General features: G+C 41.7%; 1 protein-coding gene across 1 annotated transcript; it reads left to right on the forward strand.

Annotated features, from left to right (window-relative positions):
- Positions 1-174: 174 nt before the first annotated feature.
- LOC122839640 (INO80 complex subunit D) lies at positions 175-11377 on the forward strand. The gene is made up of 10 exons (XM_044131426.1): positions 175-567; positions 2836-3082; positions 3189-4000; positions 4401-4500; positions 4726-4950; positions 5044-5153; positions 5322-5455; positions 6032-6255; positions 6358-6521; positions 7293-11377. The coding sequence occupies exons 2-10, from the start codon at positions 2865-2867 to the stop codon at positions 8330-8332; spliced, it is 3027 nt and encodes a 1008-aa protein (XP_043987361.1). The 5' UTR covers positions 175-567; positions 2836-2864; the 3' UTR covers positions 8333-11377.
- Positions 11378-14935: the final 3558 nt, after the last annotated feature.

Raw genomic sequence — 14935 nt, forward strand, 5'->3', positions numbered from 1 at the left:
AGTTTTCCAGATGAAGGCTGTTCTGTATCTGATTGGCACTGGATCTGTCATTAGTGAACAGCGGGGCAACAGTGTGGCAGGAGGCTGAGAACTCATTCATGTGGACGATTATAGTCGGAGTCCAGGTGGATTTTTATCCTCTGTCGGACTAATTTGTTTCAGTGTCCAACACGTGTACTGCACTGCCCTTCATTCACACCATAATTTGTTTCATTCAGTCATAGTTGCACATTGTAGAGATTTTAACAAAGTTAGATTTCCAATATGGTAGGAGAGGTTGTTGTTGTTGAGCGGATTGTTGTCATGTCCCCGCAGTGCCTGTAGTGGTGCTGTGAGGAGTCTGCTGTGGATCCAACAAATGTCCTCAGCAGCCTACCTACGGCTTGTAATTTGCGCTGGGTAGCCTATATTTACATGGGTCCATATTTCAAGAAAATTCGAGCTCGATGAAGACCGCCGTTACTATCCTACCTGGAATATCGATGCCCGAGTAGCCTAGCTGATTCTAATAGACATTTCGGCCGTCTATCTGGAGCGAATATCGTGCACAGCCCAAACCCATTCAAGGTAAGCGGAGTCGTGAGCAGCCTCGGGATCGATTTCTGAGTGCACCGCATTACACGGCCCTCAGTCGGACTGGCAATTTACTAGAGGCCGCCGTCTTTTCGAGGTTAATAGGCCTTTACTATTTAATACATTTGATCATTATTTTATAATAATGTTTAAATCCTGGTCGTCTAGAGTAGGAGTAAAATACATAATGTAGACGTTTTAGTTGCTTACAGCCTGCAAATGTCACATTATGTAATAACAGTGGCTATAACTCATCGATTTTTGCGGAGGCCTCGGCAGAACAGGCCGTAATCCTCGTATGTATACCCTTTGTTTGAAAGTATTTGACCATAAATCTTCTCAGTTGCATTACGGTAAATGACTAAAACAGGGTCCGATAATCTGTTGCTAGTATCTTATGTATATGCTTTATTTTTTCGAAATAATCTAGACTGGAAATAGACCTCTGTTTGAATATGTTTCCGTTTCCTGGTTAGCTACCGCCTACTAATTTGTGTTTTTAGCTTTGTTAGCTAACAGAAAGAAATAGGTTTTCTTGTTCAGTCCTTGTAAAAAAATCTGTTTATCTGACTGACAAGTATTAAGGTTATACTTTAAAAAACGAGATATAGGTAAATAGTAGATATACAGTTGTTTGTAGTATAACTGTATAAAGTTTAAGCGCCTCCCGTCGTTCGCTAAGCTAATGTAGCACGCTAATGGTATTCATGTAGTAGTTAAAGCTAACCTAACATTAGTCACTGTTTATTTCCCCGCCTCTAAGCCTTTAACCACAATAAAGAGCACAGTTTAAACTTTGCACTGTGTAAAGTTGTAAAGTCGAATTGTAATTTATATTAATGTATGTAGCGATGCTCACAGTTATTTTAGAACAAAAGTTTTTAAATATCATAGTTATTAATAAAAATATATAATTTGTCATTAGAACCAAGATAACACGTGCTTCTTCGACATTAACTTTACTTGGAAGTCACTGTCTGCTTCTACCCATCATACCGTTTCTCTTCCAATAAGTTTTGAATAAGCACTGAAATTGCACATAAGGTTGCCACAAATTTCTCACTTGGAGGTGGTAACATATAAAATATCAGAGTATGAAATGAATAAACCAGTATATTAGAGGAATTTGACTTGACTTCCTTAAATGTCTGTATTTTTAGATATCCTCAGGATTTAGTTATCAGTTATTAAGTTGCAACAAAGCAAGAAGAAATATGTTCAATATGTGGAAAATGCACTATGTTGTATATGCGAAATGGCTATTTTGATTCCATCTATTATTGAAAAACATCCCCTTGACATTTTCACATTTTATCATGTTATAATCGCTAACCCCAGTGTAACCTTTCAAAAGTTTATGTGACAGAGTAATACAAAAGTACTCATATTTGTGAAGTTGAAGTACACATTTTGTAAAATGATAAAACCAACTAAAAGTTGATGAGTGCATTTGTATTTGAACCATGTAGGGTGCAGAGGAAACACGTGGAATAAGTCAATATGGAACATACCTTTGCAATGTGTGGTGAAAAACTGATATTGCACATTATTCTAAAGACACCATCTGCATGGATGTGACAGGCAGCATTAAGCTGAGAGGATAGACTTCTTCAGCAGGTAGCAGGGAGCAGGTCAGAGTTAAGGGATGATGCGTACAGTTCAGTACTGAGGGATCCTGGAAGAAAACCTTTAAGAAGCTGCTAAGTCTTGAGACTGGGGCAAAAGTTCACCATCAATTTGGATAATTTGTTACAGTGGAAAGCATTTCCACTGTAGCAAAGTATTTAGATCAACAGGAAAGTATTTGTATTTGTATTGGTCTAAATACTTCCCAACAGTATTTAGACCAATGCATATTCCTTATAATGGCCTAGTAAAAGTTCAGACCAAATCCAGTTAGATTCTATGGCAAGATTTGACAATTACTAGTCAGGGAATGAATTGCAAATGCAACCCACTATGTTTATTAAGTTTTTATTGGAGCAAAAACTTGTAAACCATGAATCACTTTTGTTCTACTTCTCAATCATGTGCTACTTTGCATTGGGGTTTATTGCAAATGTTCCAGAAAAATACATTGATGTTTGTCCGCTGGAACAAGGCAAAATGTGAAAAATGCAAAGCGTCAAAAAATTTTTTTGCAAAAGAATGTGGTTGAGCGTATAAATAACTGAATATTTCCATTTATCTCAGTTGTGCAGGGATGGTGGTAAACTTTTGGAGTTGTGATTTATTTATTTTTTTCCTCCTCTGTCCCGTCAGCTGATGTTTTCAAGGACAAGAGTCACGTGATGTATGAAGGCAAACACATACACTTCTCAGAGGTGGACAATAAGCCGCTGTGCTCGTACAGTCCGAAGCTGTGCAAGCAGCGCAGGCTCAATGGGTACGCGTTCTGCATCCGACACGTTCTGGAGGACAAGACAGCTCCTTTCAAGCAGTGTGAATATGTGGCAAAATACAACAGTCAGCGATGCACCAACCCCATCCCAAAGTCTGAGGACCGCAGGTGGGTTTTGAATGAGTGCACGTGTGGCACATGTGATTCAGTTCTCTATATGAAAATAGCATTCTTTTTTTGATGAATATCTGGGGTATGTGCTCTTATTTACCAGATACTGCAACAGCCACCTGCAGGTTCTCGGTTTTATCCCGAAGAAGGAGCGCAAGAAGAAGCACGATGCTTTAGAGGAAATGCGTCCTCGGGCTCACCTGGAGTCAGTGGCTCTCAACATAACGGTGCCCTCTTTAGCTCTGAGAGCCACTAACGGCATAGACGAACTTCCCCCGTCTCCGCCCTGCTCGCGCCTGTTACCCCTCGCTGACGGCGAACTCTTGGACCCTTTTGCCTTTTACGAGGACGAAACGGACGGAGAGGAGGTGGGCACCCCTCGGAAGGTGAGCAGCATCAAGAAGAAGCTACAGAGTCGGCTGGCGCTCAACCAGAAACTCTCCCAAGACGCGGAACTCTTCCAGCCAACTCCTGAGCACTTTACGGCGTTGCCGGTTCCGCGCCTTCACCCCTCCTCGCCGCTCAACGCCCATCTACCGCGGCCGACGCACGGCCTCCTCCAGCCGCCTCAGCAGCCCGGCGTGACGTCCTTCCCCTTCCCAGGGCAGCAGCAGGGTTTATTATGCAATCCACTACCACCTCAGACAGTCAACTTTCTGCCTCCAGGGATGCTTGCCAATGCATTGCCCAATTCAGGGCAACATTCTGGACCGTCGCTCAGCAAGAAAATGCCTTTTGCTGCTACTCAACCGCCTGTCTGCTGCAAGGATGCTGGCAGTAACAATCAGAGGCACGTGGTCGTCATGCACCCCACCATCTTCTCGCCGCCTCCCGACTGCCTTGTCAGGTTGCAACACCTGGTGCAGCTCTGTGCCAAGAGACAGCAGGAGCACGGAGACCTCTTCTCTCATCTAGGTGACTTGTCTCAAAGTTTGAAAGCAGAGGTGTTTGCATTAGGGCTGCAGCTAATAAGATTATTTTAGCGATTATTTTTTTACGAGTAATTGCATAAAAAAATTAGCACATTCTTGCAGGTATTTTATTCAACCACTAAGGGACATTTTATGAAATATTAGAAATACATTAAAAGATGCTAGTAAACAAACTTAATTCCTTTTTAAAATAAGAAAATTTTATTGCCTAGAATTCAATATCAGAAATATTTTAGTGTAGCAAAGAATGCATCTACAGCTAAAAAAATTTGAAAAGCTCAGCTCTTCCTGCTCAACTCAACATCAGCATAGTGTAGCTCGTAGTTACAAACTCGTAAGAGCTTGTTGAGATGGATGAGCCTGTCTAAACAGTTCTGTTCCAGGGTTGGACTGGTCAGAAGACAGTGCCGATGACAACGATGACGAAGAGGAGGATGCAGAGAGGGTTACTCCATTTCAGAATTCGTGGAGACCAGAGAACGGGTTTGTATCTTTAAACGCTTCACCATATTGCACAATATAGGGCTGGGCAATGTGGCTTAACAATAAAATCCCTGGACTGACATCACTCTGAACTAAAGAGTGCATTGATGGAAAAGAAAATACATTTCCCAAAAGTTCAATTAATGAATAAAACCGATTTATCGCCCGTCACCAGATGTGGTGTTACTATCACACTGTGATGACTTTCCCTGGTTTCTCGTTAAGGCTGGAAGTCGACGGTGGTTCTTCGCGGAGAGCACGTCTACTTCGACTTTGCTCTTACCTCCGGGAGAAGTACAAGCACATGTGCCGACAGGAGAGGGCGAGCATCCGCCAGAAAAGGTACCGCTACGCCTTCCGGAAAGCCTTGCTGCACGCCGCCAGCAACAACCCTGACTGCGCGGGGCAGCTGATCCAGGAGCTGGGTGGAAACTCTCACAGCAGTTCATGGTAATCTCACGCTGGGCCAAGGAAAAATGTTTTATAATGGTGTTTACAGAAAAGAGTCGGTTGATGAGTCCAGAGTGTGTTTTGTCTTTGCAGTGCGCCTCCAGCAAGGCTACAGAGCACACAAGCAGTGACCTGCACGGGTTCCACCAAGGGCCAGAGCTGCAGCAACAGAGCTCTGCCCTTCACTCAACACTGTTTTCAGCGTATCCTTTACACTTCTTCACTCTATGTTGGATCTGGATGCTACAGTTTCAGAGTAACGGATGCAATTCTCACTTTTGCTCCCCTTCATCAAAGTGTGTCATTGTATCAATGTAGCATGTTTTATTTCCAGCATATTGTCGTCGTTTTTCCTTTATTCTCCTCTGCAGACATACTGTTGAATCGTTCTCAGCAGCTCTTTGCGAGTTGCACAGCCAAATTTGCAGACGGTCAGCAGTGCTCCATCCCTGTGTTTGATATTACGCACCAGACGCCTCTCTGCGAAGAGCATGCCAAAAAGATGGTGAGTTCAACAGCTGATACATAACATGTCAGAGACATTGTGAGGAGTCGGTTTGAAAAACATTGGATGGCTTTACAGTTTCTATTATAAACTGTGCAGAAGCTACATACTATTGTGAGAAGTTTGTGGAAAGAAACCCAAAAGGTTTGACCCTAGTCAAAGTCAAAGCTACAAAATACTAAGGAAATGTATGCAAACTTCAGATTTTGAAGACATAAATAAATAAACAGAAAAGAAAAAAAAAATCTTTACTGACATGAAGGAATAAATATCTAATTTATCTCCAGGGGATTAGAAAAAGAGTGTTACTTGGTGTACACTTTTGGTTTCAATTTTATTATTAGCATGAATATCATATTCTTGCACAAGTTCTAATCTGTTGTGGATCCCACAAATTTTGTAGAGTAATAAAGTAGTTCCTACTCTGCATTAACATGCATTGATATCCTGCCACAGAACTAACATTCAGCCATTACCATGTCAGCTTTAAGTGTGCAAATGTGCTGTTTGGACACCATTTAATCCGTCTCTTGTCTTTATTTCCCTCTCTGTTTTGCTGTCATTTATTTTGCTCAGGATAATTTTCTACGTGGGGATGGAAACCGGAGAGTGCAGCACCAGCACCAGCAGCAGCGAAAGCCACGAAAAAAGACCAAACCGCCAGCGCTCACCAAAAAACACAAGAAGAAAAGGAGGAGAGGACCGCGGCGGCCGCAGAAGCCCATCCCGCCCGCGCTGCCGCAGGGCAACCTGGGAATGCCCTCAACGAGCCTTGTGATGCCCTCGCAGGCTGCCATTAGGTCCGCCTCTTAAGAAAAATGTTCAAAAACAGGCTGGAAAATTTCTTTGTTCTTTATGTGTAGCATCTCCATGGCTACATGGTCTTACTTCTCTTGCTGCAGGAGCCCTTCGACTCCAGACCTGAGCACCGACGAGCTTCCTGATGACATCACCAACGACATGGCAGACATTCCAAATGACCTCGAGTTGAACCAAGAGTTAAACGATTTCGCCGACGTGTTACCAAGGCTACCTGACGACCTGCAGGATTTCGACCTGTTTGAAGGTTTGGCACAGTGATTGATTTTGTGCAAACAGAGAAATCTCCCTAATCTGTGATGCATTCGGTGAATTTAGTGATTTTTCTGGGTTTGGTTTGGGAAAGGAAAGAGAATATTTGTATTCACATCTCAGCCCCATTGTCTTAAACTTCCTTACATCTGTTTCTTTTCCTTCCGTTTCTGCAAGCCACTGTAGAAAATTCAAATCAAGCCATTGTATTTACAGGATGTCAGTGCATCCTTAAAAAATCTTAAATTATTTTATAATAAAATTAAGGCCTTAAAATGTCTTAAGTTCATTAAAATGTTATTTAATTATTTATGTACTAGACTTCTTTATCTGGAACACGAGTCCAAATTTCAAACCACAAACAAAAAAGGTAATGTGACAGTAACAAAATCCTTGAAGTTTTAAATTGGACTTTATAGGCTATTCTTAGATCTTTAATTTTGTCTTGACAGGACTACTCTTGGATAAAAGTTTTAGTCGCACTCTAAGATGTCTTCATTGCGTTTAGTGATTCAAGACAGCTGAGGATACCATTAACTAGCTGCTAATTTACTGTTGCTAACTAGGTAGCTTTTTTATGTCTCTCCTGGGTAAGTGTAAATTTATTGCCAGTCAGCTGGACGAAGTTTGTACATTTCTGTGGCGATACAGTCTTAAATTCCATTCATACTGGCCTTAGAAAGTCTTAAATTTGAGTTGTTGGAACCTGTAGAAACCTGTGAACTGTTGTATTTATTTGTGGAACGTGTGTTAAATGCTTCTGCAGTAAAGAACGGCGAGCTGCTGCCCACCACGGAGGAGGCAGAGGAGCTGGTCCGCGCGCTGCAGGCGATGGGGTCTTACCCCGACTCGTTGGTGTGCCTGACGTCTATGGGGGAGCTGGCAGCAGGCGAGGCGGTGGACCACCGGGCCATGGCCTTGTTCCCCGGACCGGTGCAGCCGGGCGGCATGGGGGACCTGCTCAACACCCGCATCCCTGCTGAAAACTTCACCAGCCTGGAGCTGGAGGACAATCTGCTGCAGACCACCGGGGACCACTTCTCGCCGTCCCAGCCGGCCAACCAGCCCCCTCCGTCGTGTTCCGGCCTGACATCCCCTTCCTCTGCGGCAGCGGCCACCACCAGCATCGCCCTGCTCACGCAGACCTCCATAACAGAGCGAACGTTTTCCCGGACGCACACTTCCCACATCCTGGCCAAACCGGAGGTCTCGGCATCGTCTCCCCAAGGCAGCCACTACAGCAGTGAGCACGTGCCGTCCCCGTACAGCGACCACATATCTTCCCCTCACACCACCTCCTTCCAGACGGACACCCCCCTCCTGCTGGAGGTTCCTATAGGCGGCGTTCCGGGGACGCCTCGCTCGACGTGGAACAACCTGCCCCTCCCTCTCGCCGACCCCGCGCAGTTCGGCAGTCTCATCAGGTCAGAGAGTCATCTCATCACCACCTCGCTGTCCACGCCGCCTGCCACTACTCACTCAGTAACACTGCAGCCCATGGCAGCTCTGTCGGCCATGCCTCAGGGCGGCGTGACGGGGTTAACAGCTCCCGCCGTCTCCTCGTCATCCTCCTCTTCCTCATCTTCCTCCTCCTCACACGATCACCTGTTGACCCCCACACAGCCCAAGCAACAGCTCCCTCAGTTCAGCGCGGCCTTCGGCCATCAACTGGCCTCCCATAGCGGCATCCCGAAAGACGTGCAGCCCAGTCACAGCTCCACGGCGCCCCCTGCCGGCTTCTCGTTAGTTAGTGCCACCACTGCAAGTGCCAACAGCGCCACGCCACCCTTCACGCAAAGTAAATGATTGGCAGCGGCCGCGCAGACTCAACGCCGACCGGCTTCCGGTTAACTCGTTTCATTTGCTTTATGTGTGCAATGTGGTTCTAGTGCACTATTTGGTAATGAATTTGCACAATCTCAGATTTTTAGTTTTTCTTTCTTTTTTTTTTTTTTTCTTCCTTCCTGTAGCCGGATGGTTTTCAGATTTTAAGTAGCTGTGAGTCCATTTTGTCAGTAGGGGGGGCTGTGGTTAGATTATGTGATGAATTAATGGACATTAGCAAAAATTATTTATACCAGTGCTCAGAAATCCCAGATGCCGTTCTGTTTGCTTCGCCCGGTTTTCTTAAAAACGATCAAACGCACCCTGCCTTTCTCAGATGGCCATTTGCACCTCCCCGCCCCCTCCTCTGTTTTATACACTCTGGTTTCAAGAAGAGAGTACTCTTTGTTACGTTTTTGTAACCCATTATGTTTCAAGCTATTTAACTGTCCTCATAATATTGATTCAGTCAGATTTAATAGTCACCAAAATTCTTTTAAACAGCTGTTTTTATATGGTGTATATTATATGTGCTCATTTGTTGGCTTGCCCGGATGTGGAACAGTCTTTGACCTCACCGTAGGTTGTGGCACTGTGAGTGGTTAGTAGACACTTGAAGGTAATAGTTTCTTAAAGCAATAAAAACACATTACCATCACTCACAGGATTGTGAGGTATTCTTACTGGTGTCACTGCTTGTAGCTCCACTTCCTGAAACCAGCCGGATCAGGTTTTATTTGGCCTCGGCGGCTCAAAAACTCCAGATTTCTTTTTTTTAACAACCGTTTTTACTCAGGCCATCTCTTGTACTTCTCCAGAGTTAACTCTCAAGGCGATGGTGGATGATGGTGGCGGCGGTAACTGCCACCACACTTTTAAGTGTCTACGCTCAATAGGTGCTCCCTGATCCACATCTATATCAGTCTTCACTGGCTTGGAAAAGCGGGAAATCTCATTCGCAGATTGAAGACGAAGTACAGTGCTTTGCAGAGATTATCATCACTTATGTGCAACTTTTTCACATCTTGTCATGTTTCAACCACTAACTTGCATGTATTTTGTAGGCTATTAGGAGATTCTCAGATTGTGCTGAACTTTAAGTAGGCCATTCTGGCGCGGGATTATGCGTTGATCTAAACTTCTAAACTCTTCCATTGTAGCTATGACTGCATTTTAAATCCTCTATCGTCTTTAACAGATTGAGAGGTCTTGGTCACTAAATGCATGATGCTGCCATCACCGTGTTTCATGGTGGTGAAGATGTGTATGTTTGCAGCCACACTTGCATCTTGGTCTCACCTGACTAGCACTCCTTCGTCCACATTGTTGCTTCCACCTGAGTTGTGGATGTCTACAGCTCCTCCAGAGTTACCGTGGGCCTCTTGGCTGCTTAATGCTCTCCCTTCCCACCCTGCTTGTTCAGGGGGACGGCCATGTTTTGGTAGGTTTCCGAGTTCCTACTCAGTCTGGAAACATTTGGAATTTGATTATATCAATTACCAAACCTGGAGATACACGGAAAATATTTCCAAATGTTATTCCTCATTCCATCATGTTACATATAAAAATATGCATTTCTCTTAAAATCTTATAACTTCAATTTATTTTGACATTTTAATCTACCTTCATTAAATATATAAATATATATATATTTACAAATGTCCACATCACTTTTTTTATTTCTAGATCACATTAGAACTGGACCAACGTTGATGAAACTGCGTCCGTTTTAGATATTGATGCGTTTTAAAGATTACAGATTCAATGTATCTTAAATTCAGTCCAAGTAATGCAGATGTTGAATCAGAGCTGATCTCCTTTTATCCAAATGCACAAAAAAAAAAAGCAAAATGGCCTTTTAGCGCCTCCCTACCAAGGCAGCTCAGTTTTGAAAGCAACTATAAACCTGATTATTTTTGATTCGTCATAAAATTGTGACTATTAAAACCATTGCTTGAGTTTTGAAGCTATCTGCTACACTTAAACAATAAACTTTCTTGCCCACATACAAATATCAATAAACCAGCTACATTACCATATCTATTCTAAATAACAGCTGTTTCTGAACAAATGTTCCCATGTTCAGTGCAGCTACTAAAATATTTGGCGAAATACAGTCCAGAAATTTGCATCTACTTTCATTATTAGTTGCTCATAAATCAGGTGCTTGGCACGTTTTGTTGCGTTCAGTAACTCTTGCATATCATGGGTCCTTCATCTTTGTCTGCATCTTTGAAACCCAGCTGTTTCCACACAAATCAGCCGAGATTCCTTGGTTTCCCCTGCGGTCTTGGTCGTTTCTTGCCCGACTTTTTTTTTTTTCCAGGAATGAAATGGTTCCGTCAACCACCGGATGTTTGGTATGAGCCATGCACCATCCCCGTACTCACGCTGTGAACGTCTCACAGCTCCTCTTGTCTGCCGTCTTTACTTGAGTTCACTTTTCAAAGCAAGATTACACCAGATGTCTAATCTCTCTTTTTTTTTGTATGAAGACGATGAGTGTTTTTTGCAATGGTTTGGAGGCAAAATCAAAGCTGAACATAAATGTTTTTAATAACCCAGCCCTTTAACATTTAGAGAATTAAACCAAGCTCTGAACAGAATTATTTTTGTACCTAAATTTCCAGAATTTATCCTAAAACCCATAAGATGGTTGCAACGACTTTTATTTAGGGGTGTTAGAGTAATGGGGGCAGAATAAAAACACATGCCACATTTTAAAAATACAAACACATAAAAAAAAAAAAATCATGAAAATTATGCATGGTTTTCCTTCCGCTTGATAATTACACACTACCTTGTGCTGGTAAATCCCAATAAAACACTGAAACTTGCGGTTTCAACATGACAATCTGGGAAAGAGTTCAGAGGGTGTGAATACTTTTGCATGGCACTGAATACATTTATGTGAGTGGTGTAATTTGCACGTCTGAAGTAAAGCTGAATAAAGTGATTTTTAAGCTATGGGATGCAAAGCTGGGGGTCTGGTGTTAGTTTTTTTTTTTTTTTGGTTTGTTTTTTTTTGCAAACAAAAGCCTCCCCACATCTCTTCCCCTAACCTGCACAATAGTGTAACTCTTGCTTTTGATAGATTTATACATATATACAATAGCAACTGACAAATTGTTGAAAACTTGGTATATAGCATAGAAGTCTCTATCTTGGGGTTTGTCGGTGAACTCTTCAGTAGCAATGGGTTGAAGTTATTTGCAATGTATTCAGTGGCGACTGTATGTTGTGGAGTGAGTCTTGTTTTTAATAGCTATCAAATGGTTAAATGGTGGAAGGCGGAGCAATGCGTGCGCACAGTCGTGTTTTTGATAGCTATTAAACATCAGGAGGCGCGGTGGTGAGGCGGTAGTTACCGACTGGACTCATGTCGGGTCACACGCGTCACTGTTTCTTACATAGACTTGCACAGGAATGGTAGAAGCTGGTGTTTTCTTTACCCTCCGCTTTTATTTTTGCCTTCATCTTTTATGACATAATTACCAGATCCTCCCCACCCCCACCTGTTTCCAGCTGTGTGATAGCCCAGATCTTTTCTCTCCCTTTTCCAAAGAGAACACCCCCCCCCCTCCTCTCCCCTCCCCAGAGACGCGGAGGCTTCTCTTTCTCTGGTATTACCACATTAAAGAAAAAAATTGAATAAAAAAAATCAGGTTGGTTAAGAGTGACGGTTGGAAGGGTGGCAACACTGCTGTAACCACGAGGCATGAGATTAGTCGCCGCACCAGACAAAAGCCACGTAGTACGGCATCCTTCCAGCAGGGCTCGCAGGCACATGTAACTGCTCGACTTCAGAGATGGCTGACGATATTCCTATACTCATTGAATGTACTGTATTACTGTTTTTAAAGATAGGACGAGCTAATCTAGTCACCTTTTGTTATTGGTCCTTGTTTGACTTGTCTAAGGTATTTTTTGTATACAAAAGTTTACATTTTTATGTATATTTTTCTTGTGTACAAACTATGTAATATGTGTACAAACACTGTATGTAATATCTGTATATAGTGTGAGAAATCTGATCTTTTTTTTTGTTTTGTTTTTGGATGTATAAATAAAACTTGCTGTGAGGTATTTGCTGAAAAAAAAAAAAAAGTCTCTGTGTGGTACTTAAACGGCTGAAAGTAAAACGAAGTGAGGATTTTATCCAAAGGTCATGCTGCTGTGAAAAAATATTTGGTTCCCTACAGATTTGCGGGTTTTTTTTATGCTTTGCTACACTTTAATTCAAAGCACCTAAAAAATGCACAATACATTTTTCAAATGTGACCTATGTGACTATCTAGACTTCACCTGTGCCAGTTAAACTTCCTTTTTTGTCAATTCAGAGGTGGACTTGCTGGTGTAGTTTCGATCATTACCCTGTTGTAGTGCAAAGGCTCTTTAGTTTTAAGCCACAACCTCATGGCAAAACATTCTTCAGGATTTTCTGCCCGAGAACAGAGTACATTGTTCACGAAGCAACAAATCGTCCCCAGATAATCACGATTTTTTGTTTTGTTTATTTTACTCTCAATATGATCGCTTTTCCTTAAAACGTCATCAGTTCATAGAATGTTTTTCCAGAAATCTCTGTGACTGCAATTACTTTTTCTGAAGAACTCAAGATAGATTTTTATATTTTTTCTGGTCTTGAGCCAAGGAGGTCCTGAACTTTGTTACTGGGTGGCGTTTTCATGTTCTCCTTGTACTTCTACAGATTCTTTCCAGGATCTCTGCTTCCTCCCACCATCACCAAATAGGCACCTTAGGTTAATTTACCACTCTTAATTGTTCTGTTTCCCTGGCAACCTGTGCAGGGGGCAACCTGCAACCTGTCATTTATCAACATGTAGTGTTATGTCAGGATCCTGACGGTGCAAGTTGTCTTCTGCGTCTTCTTCAAATTCCTGCTTTGGAGAGTGGGTAATTGGATAGAAAAGACATTTCAAGAGTAGAAGTCTACAAATATTTATTTCAGTTTGAATCATCAATAAATACAGAACACATTTTTAGGTAAATTCACAACTTTAGCTTCTAGAAGAGTTTTATTCAGCAGTATAAGAGGTTCTTGACATCCCTACAGTTCCGTGGTTAAATATGATTGTTGGAAAAAATGTCTTTAAGTGAAACCAGTGGAAAATAGGTTTTACACTTCAGCCACGGCTGATACATTTCATCTCTTTGCTGTAGTAATTTAGTACCAATTTCAAACCAACATTTTGAAAAACTTTTTTTTTTTTTAAGATTAAAGAGCTACAATCAACAGTGTGAATTTTCAAAAAGGCACTGAAGAAAATAAAAAGCTGCAGACAAGCAAAAAAACAATCAAAAATTTAGACGTTCAAACAATCTTTAATTATTTTTGTTCTTAATTATTTGACAGCATTTGATAAATCCAACAGCACTGCCATGAATAAACAAACTGCCAGCAAAGTCACACCGCATGAAATGTACACATTAAATGATTGCTGTCCAGTGTTAAAAGAAACAAACACAATCATGACCCAACCTACAAAAAAAAAGAAAGAAGAGTTTTTTTTATATAAATACATATAACTCAGGAAAAACAGAAAAATTGGTTTGACTGAAAGATATTGAGTTGCAAGTACCACTTCTAGCAAAACTTAAAGAAACCCCAGAAAGTGCAACAAATTAAAAAATAAGATGCTTGCAAGAGGTGCAAATGATGTTGCATTTTTTATTAAAGAGAGGCAGATTGGTAAAATGGCACATTTCACAAATAAAAAGGAAAAAAAAAAAAAAAGAAAAAAGAGACGAGTCGATTTTGCAGAACAGCAGAAACAGACAAAGCTAAACTATACTTGTGGCTTTTGATCTGGTTTGCTGATTTCTAACATTCCATCATTACTGCGCATTTTACTTAACCAGCTGAGAGCCGCAGTTTTGGAACCTGAAATAAAACGGACGATTTTTTTCAAAGGCACAATTTGAAAGTTAAAGGAACATCTGCTCAGTCTAGGAAATCCAGGAGCTTTTAGTTAAATGGTCCCACTGGTAAAACTGGCTGATAACAGAGACCAAGGCATGATGGGTAGGTTAACGGTACCTACGGTATGTTAAAGTTTTAAAGAGTTAACTTTGTGCCACAGTGACTGGGGTTTGTTCCCCCTCCCACACCTGCTGCTTCCCTTTTCCCCTCACAAAGGAAGTCAACTGCTTTGAAAATCATGTGGAGAATAAAAAAAGCGCAACCAATTGGTCTTTTAAGAGCCAATTTTAAAAACTCTAGTTTTTAAAATCTGTTTAAAAGCTAGAGTTTATGAAGCTATGATGTTATCGGTTTTTACAGTAAATATGTGGGTATATTCCGTCACTAAAGGTTATTTATGATCTGCTGAGAACCTCATAACACACCATGCCCACCGAGACACTGAATACCAGCACTGACAGAACTAAAAACTACAATATTGACTCACTCTGAAATGCATGAAATTGCTGGAAGTATTGTTTTCATTCAGAAAGTTAATAAATCTATGGTTAAAGGCTGATGCTGCTTCAAAATTTCATACAAGACTAAAAAGTTTATATTGCCAGATTTTACTAAACAAACCAGAACTTCCTTTGGATTGC

This window comes from Gambusia affinis, linkage group LG11 (genome assembly GCF_019740435.1).
Source record: "Gambusia affinis linkage group LG11, SWU_Gaff_1.0, whole genome shotgun sequence".
Classification (NCBI taxonomy): domain Eukaryota; kingdom Metazoa; phylum Chordata; class Actinopteri; order Cyprinodontiformes; family Poeciliidae; genus Gambusia; species Gambusia affinis.

Bases quoted from the DNA above. Each gene is read 5' to 3' on its own strand.
- LOC122839640 (XM_044131426.1), top strand. From the start codon at position 2,865: ATGTATGAAGGCAAACACATACACTTCTCAGAGGTGGACAATAAGCCG. The intron at 3,083-3,188 runs GTGGGTTTTGAA...CTTATTTACCAG, and splicing joins CCAAAGTCTGAGGACCGCAG to ATACTGCAACAGCCACCTGC. The intron at 6,256-6,357 runs GTCCGCCTCTTA...CTCTTGCTGCAG, and splicing joins CCCTCGCAGGCTGCCATTAG to GAGCCCTTCGACTCCAGACC.